This window comes from Falco peregrinus, chromosome Z (genome assembly GCF_023634155.1).
Source record: "Falco peregrinus isolate bFalPer1 chromosome Z, bFalPer1.pri, whole genome shotgun sequence".
NCBI lineage: Eukaryota > Metazoa > Chordata > Aves > Falconiformes > Falconidae > Falco > Falco peregrinus.
The window spans coordinates 11,962,387-11,978,644 of NC_073739.1; the positions used below are offsets into that span (position 1 = coordinate 11,962,387).

General features: G+C 39.1%; 1 protein-coding gene across 1 annotated transcript in view; it reads right to left on the bottom strand.

Annotated features, from left to right (window-relative positions):
• Positions 1-16,258, bottom strand: part of SVEP1 (sushi, von Willebrand factor type A, EGF and pentraxin domain containing 1) — a 128,684-nt gene that overhangs the window by 62,170 nt on the left and 50,256 nt on the right. Inside the window, exons 7-17 of the mRNA XM_055791245.1 lie at positions 13,901-14,098; positions 11,288-11,406; positions 9,713-9,842; positions 8,940-9,047; positions 8,577-8,708; positions 7,026-7,220; positions 5,825-5,946; positions 3,827-3,935; positions 1,743-1,931; positions 1,178-1,411; positions 498-659 (exon numbers count right to left, since the gene is read on the bottom strand). Coding sequence (XP_055647220.1) covers positions 498-659; positions 1,178-1,411; positions 1,743-1,931; positions 3,827-3,935; positions 5,825-5,946; positions 7,026-7,220; positions 8,577-8,708; positions 8,940-9,047; positions 9,713-9,842; positions 11,288-11,406; positions 13,901-14,098 — 1,698 coding nt within the window. The remainder of the gene's footprint in view (positions 1-497; positions 660-1,177; positions 1,412-1,742; positions 1,932-3,826; positions 3,936-5,824; positions 5,947-7,025; positions 7,221-8,576; positions 8,709-8,939; positions 9,048-9,712; positions 9,843-11,287; positions 11,407-13,900; positions 14,099-16,258) is intronic.

A 16,258-nucleotide genomic window follows, 5' to 3' on the forward strand; every position in this document is an offset into this window, starting at 1 on the left:
AGATGATTTATTGCAACTCAGTTACTCATTTTTAATCAACAAAATTAATGAAAAGACAATAAACAGGAAATAAAACTAGCAACTGCTTTTTCAGAAAAAGTCACAGTAGTGGTGCTGAGGTGCTCAGTGTCCCAGCACTGTAGTGTAGGATGCAAACATTTTATCTTTGATTGAGGTAGGAAGAGGATTGGCAAAGGCAAGAGTGGCGTTATTTTAAGTGTATTAGTCCCTGTAAAATGGGCTTACAATCTCATAGAATGAAGACAGAAATGCAACAAAGCTTCAAAGGCCAACTCTTCTTAAAACATCTACCAGGCATCCTGGATGCCACAGCACTGATGAAAACCTGGATTTTTCTCTTTGCATATGCATGAAGGGGCAGTTAGGACTGCTCCTCATTTCACAGGCTAACTTCATTCCAATCGTCCCACCACAGGATCCAAAAGGATGTCACCAGACATACAGAAGTGGCTGTATGAAGTAGACCAAGTTCTCACCTTTGCATTCAGAGATGCTCCTAGAGTGTAGATACTCGGTATAGCTACCAGATGGACAACTTTTGCATTCCAGCTGCCCTTCCTCATCTTGGTAGGATCCAGTCCAGCAGCTTTCACAGGTATGATGCTCCAGGGAGAAATAGGTACCCAAAGGGCAGTTGACTGTAACATTGGAAACATACGGTTCCCCTCAGAGTGGGTTCCCCTCAGACTGCACAATCATACATACCTGTCTTGCCTCTGGAGTCCCCATTTAGTCAAACCTTGTTTATGTGAAATGTGGATCTGCTCCTCAGCAAATGTTGTATTTCTCTGGAACACTGCAAAGCTCACACAGGAAATGGAATCCAATTCCCTATCTCAGCTACACATCACCCACAAGACTAATAGGGTTAAAAGACTGCATACCAAGCACTGTTTTCCTGTGTATCACCATGTGTCTATATGCCTGATTAACCCATGGGAGTGGAATCCTGGTTACAAAAGTGTCCTTTTTCCCCAGGCCTTGGTTAGGAACATAAACACCTTCTGGAAGTCAAACTGCACATTTTTGCAGTTTATTGTTCTGCGAGACCACAAGCACTGGACTGTGTCAAACCATAACCCTCTGCAAACATCCTCCAAAACCTTGCTTTTCAAAGGATTCTGAATACATGTAAGGAGTAAGTAATCTGGCTTACCACACATCCTCCCCCTCAGCACAGAACCGGGCCTGCAGAAAAGGAAGGCCTTCTCAGTCTCCAGTGAGTTGCTGTCAGCTACAATGAGTTCAGATGCAAACTGAAAAGAATACATGGGTTCCTTATTGAGAGTCCTATTCAGTCTGTTTGTGATCATCTCCAGAGTTTTAAGGAGCCGTCGCTGGTTTTCCAGTTCCAGCGTATCATTTCTTTCATCAGGCAGTGGCACGCTAGCTGGGATATAAACAGAAAATACAAAAAAGCACACAGATTTTACAGTCAGCACTTTCAGTATACTCTGGAGTATATCAAGAGTACAACACTCAAACTTGCCAGTGGAAAGTGGAAAGTAGGCCATGCGCACAATGCTCTCCTTGAGCATGAGGCTGTGATCTTTCCCCCAAGCAGAACGTCTGTGATGAAACAGGGCTATGAATGTCTCCAGAAAACTATCACCTGCATCTCCAGCAGGCTTTGTGAACTGAAGGCTAAATTTTACTGAGATATTCAAAACATTTGTTAAAAAGAAGGAACAGGAAAAGGAGGGTATTTTGACTTTTCTCACCTGTGATGTTAAATATTAACTTGATTTTGTGGTCAGTCATTGGAACATTCAGCTTATGCCTTTTGACTCGAGCAGGTGCTGCCTTTACAGAGGCAGAGAAATGCTTGGATAAGTCTTCTTCTTGCGCTGCATCAACAAAATCATCATAGGAATAATCCAGCTGGTTTGCTGTCCCCCAGCCGGCAGGTCCTGTGAGGCATTAAGAAAGAACAAAAAGAGAAGCAAGCCATGTGGAAAAGAATAGGCTGTACTTATTTCTAAAATACATGCCCAGTAGAATGGGGTCTGTTTGAAGCTCCAGATGATATGTGCTGGCTTTGCCTCTGCACAAGTGCCTACTGCACCAGTTCTTTGACTAAAGAAAAAGGAAAAAACCAGCTTCACACTTAACTGATATCCTAGAGATCCTGAATCTCATGCAGTTAGCTGAAACATTAAAGAAATACTTCTACAAAAGATACAGGTTGCAAGTCTTTCTCTTCTCCTGTCTTGCATGGACCCTCACCTCCCAGGAACATCTTCATACTGCTCTCTTCCTCCTCCTGCTCAGTTACAGAAATCACTGCCTATGCTGCATGTCCCCACTGCATCTTCTTCTCACAACTCCTGAATAGTTCTACCATCATCTGCCCTCTCAGAAAAAGCTGGTAGCATCACCCTGACAGACATTTCCTGTTACACATAGTGAGTCAAATTCACCTCCTGTGTAATGTCTTCCACCTATAACACCAGAACTATTTCAACCAGAAACAATTAAACAATTGCACATAATCTACCTTTTCATAATGACTAAATGTAGAAGTGCATGGTCTATTTCAATGACCTAGCTCTTTTCAAAGAAAACATGAAGACAGAAAAGAATTCTGCCAATTATCTGTTAGCAGTCACCTAGCCTACACTTTATTTGTGGAAACTAGGGCAAAACAACCCCACAGCTTTGCGGTTAATACTGTGCAAGTATTCCACAACTAGTTTTCTAAACTGTCTCTTACGACCTGAGGAGAGTCCTCTCTCTTCTTCTGCCTCTCCAGTATAAAATCACGAGAAACTCCAGAAAAATAGCAACAACGTAACTCCGATAAGAGGTTGACACGAACCACAACAGAATAGGATCATACATCCCATGGCCTCAACACTGTTTCCTCCAAGTGCCTTTACAAGTCAGATCCAGCTGTCGTCAGTATTCATCCCTACCCTGATGACAACTGCAAACTGAACACACAGCCCCCTGTGTCTGATTCCAAACAAATGTGCTCTCAGACTCAGTGAAGCGTGTCTAAAAGGTAAGAATAAGTAGGAACCAACTAACTCCACTATAAACCTGTAAAAGAGCCACAGTCCTATGACAGGGTACATATTCTGATGCTGATCTGCTAAAATGCCTCCTGCAGACAGCTAATCTAAGTTACCTGTTTTTAGCCTTTATGCTCTGGGCACCCCCATGGACTCAGAAATGCCAAGGACAACAGCAGTACAACGCAGACACTAACCTGTTCAAAAATGGACTGAAAACAACAACTTACTTGGCATCAAGCACAGTGGGAGCAATCACTAGGACTGTCACGGCTTTCACTCTGATATAGTCACAGTCATCCTGCAAATTCTGCCCTTGCATACAGGAAGTAATTGCACAGCTAATGGGCAAACTTAAGCTTTAACACTGTGGGGGTTTTGTGCTGATCTGAACCAGCATCAAGGATGTTCCTCATTTTCTCAACAATCTCCAGAATCATGTATTGTACCTTTTCAGTATTTTCGTTCAAAACATTGTGTTTTTACAAAATTGCTTTCTTCCAGGCTAACCAAACTGGTTTGTAGGATTCTCTGTGTGTTTTTTTTTTCCCTTTCCCTATCATAAGTCATCTCAGTAAACTTTTCCTCTACACTATATGGGAAGCAGTATCATAATCAGACTACGAATAGTATCTATTGTTATAAAACCTGTTATGTAATTGCTTACTATCTTAAGGGCTCTATAATTATTTCTAAAAAACGTTTCACACAACACATTCTGTATTTCAGAACAAAAAGAATTATGTCGCGTTAAACCTGGATAGCTAAGAATTTATGCAATCAATAATTACCAATGCCAAATCCATTTTCGTAATCGTAATTATACTCCAAACAGTGTTTCTGTGTCTTGTCTTCCAATCTGCAGTCAATATCATCAACATCATTACAGAATGATGGGACCTTCCAACACAAAGAAAAGTAACATTAAAAAAATAAAACCAGGTAGCCCTCTCCGCAATTTATAAAGATTTCTAGTTACAATGTAAAGCACTGGCCCTGCCAGTGCCACTAGATTTCAACTTTCATGTCTCTTATAATCCTGGCAAGGTCAGCTGAAAGAAGTATGTTCTACTGATAACAGCTGGGAAATAAGAAGGCAACTTGTAGGCATAAAAGCTCTCTGTTAGAGAAAAGGTTTTTTATAAGGGAAGATGTCCATTCAGTTAACCACTCTTGCATGTGGAATTCCAAAATACAGAAGTAAGTTCAGGATTGTTTCTCTCTGCCGAAGATTATCAGCAGAGCTCACAGGTTGGAAAACGTTGGTTTTTCCACCATGTAACTTGCATTTCTGTCATGTTTACAACAATGCTGTTACGTTGTTTCTGGTTTTCAAACCTTGTTTCTTCATACCCACCTCTCCCCCTCCCAGGACAGGGAAAATCATCTGAGAAGGACAGAAACCACAGAACAGAAAACTTGACAGAAACCTTTCCGGTATTGTTGATGTCTTCTGTCTACAAAAGCAGTGGAGATTAGATAAGAACAGATGAATGCATGATCTTTTATAAAATCTGTATTTCTTGCTTTTTCCGGAAAGGTTTCAAGCAAGTTGAGTTCTTTGCTTTTTTCTGTATCTGTTTCCATTGGAAAGATGGCTCCTGCTGATTCCTCCCCACTTCACAGATCTCTGCTAGAATTTCAAATTCTTGTGAATAGGAATAGGCCTATTCAAAACAGCCTTTTTGACTGTTTTCCCTGATTGTTGCATTTTTATGTAACTGCTTCGGCAGGTCACTAAACTTTTTTTCATTATCTTTTGCTTGCTAATAATAGCCTAAGCACTGGAACCTGGTGGTAGCTGGCTCTTAGGGGAAAGGAACAGAAATAAATTCAGGCAAGATTACTTTACTGGAAGAGAACAAAACTGAAGCCAGGCAAGTGAGTAATACATATTTAGGTCCAAGTGTCATAAATTGCCTGAAGTGCTAAGTAAGTTTTCAGCCAGACAAGGGATACTGACATATATTCCTAAATTGCAGAAGTCTGTCCATTAGCTGCATGTGCTAACAATGATTTTTAGTTAGTAGAGAAGCTTTTAGCATATGGGCCTTGGCCTGCAAAACATCTGTAAATGGCCACTTTCTCTTCTGATGCAATTCTATCATACTAAGCCTGGACATCCACTCCTAAGACCACAACTCAAAGTCCTGCTGCTTCTGATATGCAGCTGAGGACAGACTTGCGGATTACAAAGGCAGACTGTGATACTGGAGTGGAAAGCAAGAGACATGTCAGAGAAGGAACACAGTACCTCTTCAAATTCAGCGCCACGTAGCTCTTACCATGACTGTGAACTCAGAAACTCAAGGAAATTACTTAAATCACTGCTACAGCATTTAAGTGCCTGGACTTAGGCACCAAATGTGGAATTTATCTATTTGAATACATGTGTATTGATATATATTATATGCTATACGTAGTCTACTTAAAATATGTATATTTTATAATCACATCCAACTTTCAAAAGCTGAGGTTAGGGCACAACTAGAGTTTTCAAAACTGTACAGGTTCTCTTTGAAAGCCTACTGAAAATCTGAGTGCCACATCCCTAAGCTACTTGGGTGCTTCTGTAAATTCTGTCCTATATAACTCCACATTGAAGACTGAATTACACTAAAATGCCCATCTGTATTTTTAAAGGAGACTTGTCATCTTCTGAAAAAGCACACACTTCGTTTATGGGTTTCTGTTGTATTTTCCTTATATAAATAAAATCAGCCAGGAAAAGCAAAATGAGGTATATTTTTTAAAAAGTACATAAAATAAAGGAGTATTTACTAACCTACCATTTTACCAAGTGCACTCTGGAATGCATCAGTAAAGCCATTTAGAAGATTGTTGTCATCACATCGTGTTGCTTTGTAGAGCATCTCAAAAGATTTAAACCCATGGTTTGCGAAACGATTTACTGAAAAATGTTGGAGAAATACATTTTTACTGATCAGTGCAAGAGTTTCAGAGCTAAAAGCACAATCGTTCAGGCTAAAACTGGAATATACCAAGCTAAAAATTATTGCCTTTAAATCAACAACCTAATTTTCCAGCGTTGTGTTCCTGAAAATGGATCACTCATACCTCAGACAATGCAGTTGAATATGAACCCTTGTTAGTCATCAACTTTATTCGGAAAGCTAACAGACATCAAAAAAAATCTGTCATATATCTATTTCAGCATTTTCATAATGGAAGAAACCTGTGAACTGTCAACTAAACTCCATGCTTGCTTTTTACTGAGAGAGAAGTAATTAAGATTTAAAATCTTACTACTAATGCTGCTAGGCTAAGTATGAAAAATTCTCATCCAGGATTTAATTAAATCAACATTCCTAAGTGTCCAAGTTACAGATTTTGAATTGACAGATAGCTCTGAAACAGAACTCTCATTTGCTTATTAGCTGAACCACTGCTCTCATTTGCTGAAATGAAGAAATCTGCTCTGATGGAAGTGGATGAAACATGGTGCCAAGATTGACTTCGTAAGTTACTCCAAAACATTTATTATTAAGATGTCACCAAAGCTGGTAAATTCCACAGTTGACGTTTTGCTTGCATCCGCTTCAAAGAAAATAGATAAATGCTTCTGATTTGGTGATAATTAGATATGTTAGTACAGAATGCACTGTGCATTTAGATCAGTAAGTTGCAAATACTGTTGAAATTCCTATTGAAAATACAGTGTTTGTAAACAGTTTCAAATACTGATTCAAAACAATGACAAACCTTGTCTACTTTGCCATCTTTGCTATTTCGTGACTCCCAGGATTAAAATTCACTGCCATTTTTATGTTTTAGACAGCTTCTGAAATAACACATTTAGGGACTTCCAGGCATTCTTTCATAGCATTTGTAACAATTTGGAGGCAGAGGACAGAGAAGATTTGTTATCATTAAATAGAAGTCATAATTTCTAAGATATTTTCATTTACTTCTTCATTAAACATAGTGTTTGATGAATTTCAGTTTCATTTTAGTAACAGTAAGACTTACAAGAGCAACCAGGCCACTCTGGAGAATAATGTGGCTTCCAGACACCATCCTCATATGCACAATAGTAGTTTTCACTTGATCCTTCTGAAAAGCTGTAACCCTCTGAACAGTGCAATGTGCAATTAACTCCCACTTCATCTGAGATGCATGTAAAATGACCATTCACAGGCTCAAAGGAGATTTCACAAGGAGAACCTATGAAAAATACAAAAATTTACATAATGATCAAATTGGTGAAGTAAGCAAGCACAGAGGAAAACAGCACTGATAGGATTTCCAAAAGTACCTATTATCAACCTGATCTTGCCTCTGTTGAAGTCTGTGTAAGTATTATTTGTTAATTCCGTAAAGGCAGGTTACTTTCAGCAGTAGTTATTCTCAAACGTAGCCACTGGATTTTGAAATCCAGAAATGTGAAGACTTAAGAAAATTTATTCGTAATACATATGAGAAATTAAAAAAACTCAGAAATGCATACCCCAAACCCTTCTGCACATCTTCTGCAAAGGTGCATGGCTCAAGCAAGTACTTATAAAAAAAATACAAAACGTTAACCTAAATTTTTACATGAACTTTCACGCAATCAATTCTAGTAAACTATAATACATTTTGAATTCTGAAAGTATCATCCATTCCGCACTACTGCAACAACACATGACTTGTCAGAATCACCTTAGGAGGAACTGACTGCAAAACCTCACTTATGATTTATTTTACAGGCCAATTGTGAAGGAGATTATGAATGTTTGAAAACATAAACACCGAGTCACTAAAGTCTGAGGTGATGTAGAACTTGAAATAATGCTAAACATTGGCTTGCTCCTGCTAACATTTATAGTAAATGAGAAGTCAGCACATCCATTTGTAACTTACCTTTTCTAAAAGCTATTACTAAAATTCCAGTCTGCATGATTTTAAATTATCTCTTTGCTAACATTTTTTTACACAGATGTCTAACTAAGACATAATCACTAGAGCTCAGGGATGAAATAGAATTTTCATACTTAATACTTTATCTGCCAAATTACTGTTCAGCCTTTAAAGAAGAAAGTAAAGTGTGGAGAAAAGGTGTCTCTCCAATAAACACAATGCATCAGTATATCTATAGGTACAGACAGCTTCTAAAATCTGAAGAGTGTTCTGCTATCTGTTACAATCTTTGTAGGGCATTACAGAAATATTCCCATAGTTTTCCTTTTTAACTACAGATTTGAAGCAAGACTTCAGTAACACCTATTAATTCATTTCTCATGGCATCTGTTGGTGAGAAAAAAAATATGGATCTGTTACCGTAAATTTTACTGTGTAATGAATCATAATTTCAGTGCTTTTACACCTAATTTGAATTTATAGGACCAAATTCACTGCTGTGCTGCTTCAGTCTTAGATGATTTATTCATTGGTACTAACAAATATTGTCTGCCTTCAAGTTACTCCAATATAAAATGGGAATAACTAAAAGTGGAGACTAAGTGAAAAAGTGGAGTAGCATTGCATCCTTTATGATATGATATGCCATACACTATTGACCAGAAAATTAAGACAACAAACCTTTGATGACAATGTGGATCTCGCATGTCCTGTTATTGCCAGAGGGATCCGCCGCTGTGTATTGAACTGTTGTCTCTCCTTTGGGAAAGAGATCTCCAGGTGCATGACTCCTAGTGACAGTCAGTGGAGCACCTAGAAGAGTTAAAAGACAACCTAAAACATCAATAAGTAAAAGAGGGTTGCTCATACCCAACCTTGACAAATGGAGAAGGAAATGGCATATCTTCCAAATCATGTGTTCTTAAAAATAAATAGGTAAAAAACCCCTCAAAAAGTCCTAAACTCCAAGGGATCAAGGGTGAATGGGTTGGAGTTCCCTAGCTTTCCACTGTTGCATGCATGTTTTGGGGTGTACCATCTTACCTGAATTGTCTGAAAATTGAGGTTCTTCCCATGTCGCTGGGTACTCATTCTCTACTGCTTGCATGGGGGGAGGAGATCTGCACCTGTCAATTACAGGAGGTTCTGCATCTGCAGAATTTGAAGGGATGGCATGACATTATGTTACTGAACTGCCACCACACTCAAATGAAATCTGTGGTCAGCAGAAGTCAAGGAAACAGCAGTTTTAAGTTCACATCAGAAGATACAACAAAATTAGGTGCACACTTAAGATGCTGCTACTGGTAGATGCTAAGGGAATGGACAAGACTAATTCTTCCACTGAACTCATGGTTTCTGCATTCTGTGTGCTTTCTACAGAGTAAACTTTGTTTAATGGGACTACTGAGTAATGCAACTGACTGACAGAAATACTTGAACAATGTTTTGCATCAGCAGTGTGTGGGAACCTTGGAAATTTCTTGGAGTTTTTCAAGAAAAAACCCCAAACATATCTGAGATGAAGGCAGTAAGTGACAACACAATAAAGCATTCAATCTACCAACGTGAGGAGAAATCTTAACATTCAGAATGAACAACAGAACAAAACACAACCCAAACTGAACATCTGAGAGCAATGACTGTGTACTAGGCAAACTGTGACCCAAGACCAGGAAAGCATTTACGGAGATGGTATTACTCCTGGGCTTGTACTGACACACACAAAGGTCACAGTGACTCACAGTCTCTTTCTGCACAGAATTAGAAGGTTTCAACCACGACAGACTCTTCCCCAGATTTTTACCAGCACTTACCAATAACCTTGACATTGAACGTACAGCTTGCCTCATTGCCCGACTTATCAGTTGCTGTGTAAGTAATGGCAACTTCGCCAATTGGGAGAAGAAACGGTGGTATGAAAGCTGGGGTAACGTGAACTGAGACCTTTTATAGGAAAACACTTGTTACTTAAAAAACAAAGCTGGTTACTGATCATGACACTCATGTTTCAAGAAATGGGCACAAAACAGTATCCTTCAATGTCAAACCTACTCAATGCAAATGGCCTCTTCAAGTAATGAGGGCAGACTTCACAACAGAGTGCTCTGCTCCCCTTCTCTCAAGACTGCCTTCTTTATACCAACAGGGATTTACTCAGTCAAGATTTGGACCTTGACCTGCTACAGCTTACAGCACTGCACGTTAAGAAAGCTCAAGACTGACTGTTGTTTGTCTCATTGAACTGATCACACACTACACCGGCTCAGAACCTGCTCTGTCTGCAGTTCAGCTCTCCAGATGCAAGTGCAGCAGACTTGGGAGATAAGTGGAGCAGACAGTTGTGAGCTGTAAGTACTTACATATCCAGATTTAATCTATGTATGTTTATAAGTCAATCGCCCACTACAAAATACTTCAAAACATTCTGGCACGGCAAGGAAACACTAGATTTGGAGTAAATCACATTTGCATGCTTTCTGTGTTTCTTTCATATGGGTTGAAACTGTCTGAAGGAACTTCTTTTTAGAAGAGCTGGTTTCATGTGAACAAAGCAGTTTACCTGACAACTGTGGCTTAAACAAACCAGCTACAAATAAGAGCTAAGGCACTTGGTTTCTACAGTCAATGAATGACCCTGTGTCAGCAGAGCTACAGTACCTGACCAAGGCTACGCTACAGCAAAAAAAGTGTGAATTTAAACCTCTTTTACTGGGATACCTCACAGTTTCCAAGTGCAAATCTCCTGTGTTTGCAACAAATTACAAGCACACACAGAGTCACTGTTCCTCTGCTGACTCATGATAAAGCTGTTGCTGTAACTTGATCATGTCTGAGCCTGTGTAGGGAATGCTAGTCTTTATGAAACAGCTCTGGAGCAATTTTCCGTGTAACTCCACTTCCAGACTGCTGAAACCCATAGTAATCAAAGGCCCATGTCTGATCTTTGCATTGGATAGGAAAATGAGATTTTCCTTTCTCACTTGAGAAGCTGAAATGAGTTTTTACTTATCACAGTGTGTTCTTGCTAGTCTTTTAGATTAATGAACTGGTTTACTTCCTTCTGAGAACAATTTATTAAACTTCTTCACATTCTAAGAGCTCATTTTTAAAGCAGCTGTCTCCATCTTGTAAACAAGGGCACATTCTTTCTTTTGACCACATAACCATATGAGATTTTATGCATTTAAACACCATACAGAATGTCCTGTGACTGCATAATGCTAACCAAGACAGAAAAAGCTGAATTCTCAAGATATAAAGTTTTCAGCAGATTTTTTCTTCTATTCCTGCTTATCAGAAGAAGGAAATTCTAGCAGATCATAAAACTAATATGAGATAGCTAGCTACAGAAAGACTGCCTCCAGTCAAGTGTATAGATTTTAACTTGCCTCATCTCCAGAGTTATCCTCAGCTGTTGGTACCTGCCAGCTGATATTAGCAGAGTTATGATGGTCCAGAGTCTCAGTCTCAATATTTTCTGGACAGTGGATCTGAGGAGCTTCAATATCTGATCCAGAAAAAGACAAACTAGTTTTATGTGTGGGATTATAGAAATAAAACCTCTATAATGGTTAGACTGCAGTTTTTTTATAACCACTGTTTTTTATGCTGCCTGGAATACAAATGCACATATTTTTGCAAACTTCCTCTCTCTGCCCCTTTTCTGTTCTTGCCTACAGGCTCACACATAAACAGTGAATTCTCCTGGGCAAAGGACTATTTTTTGCTGCATTTTTGTACATCACTGAATAAGATCTGGTTTCTACATGCAACCACAAAACAAGGGATAAATAAGACAGAATGAATTTGTTTCTCTTGTTATTTATCCCTTCATTACACACATCCTTCATTAAGAAGGAATGGCTTCTCTGTTCTTTCACTGCCCACACACATGACACATACAGATGAAAACACTTGTTTCTGATTATCAGTGATGTAGAAAAAAAGTATTTGTGACATGATATATATACTATGAAAAGACAGTAGTGACTCTCAAGTTCCCTGGAGCATGGTATGGAACCAATCTGAAGGAAACAATGGCAAGATTCCTGGCAGCAGCTGCTGGAGAAGTTCTTTAATAAACTACTGCTACAAGATATTATGGCAGGGGGGTTGGAACTAGATGATCTTTAAGGTCCCTTCAAATCCAAACCATTCTATGATTTTATGATTATGTAGGACAAATGGAGTCTTCTTGTGACATATATGACAATGCTGCAAGGTTTCAAAGGACTGGTGGTACAATATGGGTAACACCACCACCAAAATTTAAGCCTCAAGTTTGTACGACAAACTTACAATACTTCATTTCCCTGGCACAAGGCCTCCCAAAACATCTGTGGTCAGGTTGTTTTATTGCTGTAGTGTTGTTTGATAAATGTTCTCTAGACTCATGAGACAAGGAGGCATTCAGCTCTGAACTCATCTATGCCCAGGAGGCCTTAAAACAACTCAGAACTGATATCAGTTATATTTTTATTACTAAATAGTTCCAGTAAAGACATAACTCAGGCAATTAAACCTCTGTAATTAAGAGTGCAAAGCAATAAATACAAGTGATTTTGCCTTCCTCTGAACTCATTCTGATGAAAATTGTATTAGAACGCACTTTATAAGATAACCACCAGTTATGGTTCACACTCATCTGACCACAACCTTCAGGCTGGGGCAAATTCCATTTAAAAGTGAAATTCTGTAAAATGACTAATAAATAAGTCAGAAAGAAAATGGCTGTTTTGAACTGGCCAAATATGCTGGCAGCAAAAGGGAGACAATAACAAGAATGAAAGCAAGCGGAATGCAACTGTTCATTTTAACTAGAGAAGAATAATCTTCAGAGTTTCTTGGTGCCTCTTATTTTAGGGGTTTATGCACTGGTAATATCTAAAAGCTTGAACACAAGCCATGCTGCTTTATCTTGATCCAAACACTTCAGCTTGTAGCCTTGTGCTGGGATCCCATCAAATATTAAAATCTGTGATTTGGCACAGGTTTACACAAAAGATTCAGAAAAACAATGTGGTACATCACAGAGTGGGAAATAATATGTTTAAAGAGAGGGATAAAATCTTACTCGTCATTTCAGAGAAACAAGTTCCCACCTCAGTTTCTTTAGTGACCTGGCACAATGACTGCCATAACTGTACTGTTCTTTCACTCAGTGGCCAGTGAGGGCCCCAGTTTGGGGTGGAAGCATTAGCTCTAGCAGCACAATAGTTCATGAAGAGGCAAGTAACATATTCCCAGACAAACTGCACTTTTGCTTATATCCTCCTATAATCCAAAGCCAAACTCCTTACAATTCAGTGTACGTGTATGTGTAAGGGAATAAATAACCTAATAGTACTAGAAGAGGTGGGTGAACATGGCAGAACCATACATAAATGCACATAACCATCTTCTGCCCGTCTTTATATTCTGTGTGCTTATGTCAGCCAGTTTTGGCCTTAAGACTTGTGCACTGTTGTTTGGGGCATGTCAACAGCCATAGTCAGTTCAAAGACAACTGAAATGAATCATCCCTCTATAGTCTGTCTACCAGCCAGAATTTACACAGTGTTTACAGATTTGTTCTGACTAAAGGGCTTACATAAAACTGTGCTAAACCAGTATTATCATCGTTTTACCAGCAGTGTGACTTCCACTTTGACTATCTTTAAGCCAAGAGCTTTCACTTCTACTCTGAAATTTCAAATTTACCTGCACATCAGGCCTTTTAGCAGGCAGCTTCCCAAGAACAGACTTATGAGATGGAGAGACAGTTGATGATGTGCACTGTAAGATGGCACCCAAGCAACCTCTGAATTCCACTTTTTTGTTTTACAAACTACAAGTAGGCCTGACGGCCAAGCTATAATGGTATAGGCAACACTTCTTACAGGCTGTTTAAACCATGCTTTCTGCAGTTCAGATCTGTCCTCCTTCACTCAGTTATTTGCTGTGTGCTTGCCTTCAACCCTGCACACATATGTACACAGAAATGATTTTGTGCTGGTCTCTACCTTTACACAGAGCCTCCTGGATGTTTGCACTCCATCTCCCAAATGAAATGCACCTTAGTTCTTCTCTAGCTCCAGACAAGATGAATCCTTGAGGACAGCTCAGCTGGCACACAGTCCCAGGAACGGCAGGCTCCAGCCCACATCTGGGAGGGAGAACTGTTACACCTACTGGTTTCTGGAAGATGGGGCAACGCATTTCTACGAGAGACCAGTAAGACGTCTTTTAACTGACATACACGAAGTATACTTTCAGAAAAACCTGCAAATAAAGTTATATGTCAACTCAGAGGAAACACAAAATATACAAACTTTTTAATGAGTCTGCATGTGCTATGAGTGCATCATCAAAAGAGTAAGACCTGGTGAAGCTTTGTACTCCAATGCTGACTGAAGTGAACAGCACCCAGGATATCACGTCTTCTGTTTTCTTGCTCACACTTTTCTCTGGGACAGAAGGATGGTATTTTTCATGTGGCTCCACTGTATCTTATGTCTCTCCATTTTTTGGGTGGTTTTTCTTTTTTTTTTTTCTCCTTTATAACTTCACTTTTCATGGTTGCTTTGTAGCCGCATTCCCTTGCCTTCTATGGAAACCAGACCTTCATAGGAGGAGAGAGGTGATAGTCCTGTATCTATTGACTTCTACAGCTTTTGCACTGTCTCTTGAAGTAATAGAGTGAAGAAAAAGGACATCCTGCCATAAGCTCACTGTAGGTTAGGGACATGGCATATGATTTTGCCTACCGTATTCCAAACTGAATGAAACTGGACTTGGGCTTGACTATGTTCAAATGCAGATGCAAAGATTCAGGGCCACTGTAAGTGGCAGCTGACCTCTGTAAAGTCAGGAATGGCTGATGGTTGCTTACAGGCTTAAAATGGAAGATTTGAACAATTTTATTGAGAGAATTCACTACAAACTGTGAAGACCATTTGCAAAGTGTGAACTTTCAAAGACCACAATATATGTGAACAAGTTCAAATGTCACAAAAGCTTTGTTTCATTTTTGAGCTGTTGCTTTTAGCATGTGAGCAAAGAATGTTATTTTTACTTCAAACGTGGAGGCATTAAACAGGGCAAAAAGGGATATCCCATGAATGCAGTTCATAGACCTTCAGCAGTATTTCTTACAACAGATAATAGACAAACACACGAGAAAAATACATCATTATTTCTAGCCAATGAGAAGACTTGTATCTCTTTAGCTAGTCAAATGAAGAAATCAGACAGGTCTTTACACAAAGGGAACAAAAAGAACAGCCTAGTTAGAGAAGAGAAAGCTCTGTTCATCTCTTAGCAATTTTTTAATGACACGGAAATGATTTGTATATAGAACATGTAATATCTTTTTCCTTTCATTCCCCAAAATATGGAGTAACTTAAAACTGGTTCTTCTGTGTGAAATAAAATTTGAAGAGTCTAAACGTTCTAAGTATTTCCTGCCTTTTAAACTATCAATACTGAAATTGTGTTTAAAGTCCAAGCAATTAATAACTGCACTTCATTTAAACAGGATGCAAAGATCACAAATGTTCACACATTTGTTCGCTTCAGGCAGACACTTGGCTATGCAATGTAAAACAGCTCCAGCAGAAACAAAACCCAAACCCCTAACTTTTGGTTGCTCTCCACAGGATGGTAATTGACTAATAGCAGAAATATCAGAAATTGGAAAAGCAGTGTTTAAAAAGGCAAGGTAAAAGCATTGAAATGTATACTGGTCATGGAACAAGTAGAATAAAGGCTGTGAAAGGTGTAAGCATGTAAACCAGAGAAAACTACAGCTCTTCAGGAATCAGTAACAGCCCTCCTGGTTGAGACACCTCCAACTACACTAGCAAAACCCTAGTAGAGCACAATCCTGAAACATTAGGCAAACATTCAAGATAACCTTTGATATAGCTAGCCTGAGGGAATATCTTCTAAGTGGGACAGGTTTTTACCAGAAAGAAAACCCCTTTGGACAGTGTTGTTTAGCTCTTTTAACTGTGCTCAATTCCAGAATTTGATCAAGCTGACCCAGGAAGTCTGGACTTCATGAGGAGCAGAGTGATCTCCATGTAAGTCACATGGATAAAGAATTAATAAAGAAAGAGGAAAAAAAAGTAGTTCTAAGGAAAGACAAGAATCTGCTTTCATCTGCAACTGCCTGTGATGATCTACAACATCGTGTTATAATTCTCAACATCAAGAGGGCCTTCAATATTGTAAAAAATGAAAAGATTACCAAACAAATCATGCTTCTTTCCTTCAATCCCTTTGCAAACACAATGTTTCAGTGAAAGGACTGGCCAGCTGCGCTCAGACGTATGGCGTATTAATTCTTTCAGCACTAGATGGCATCAACACCCTGGATG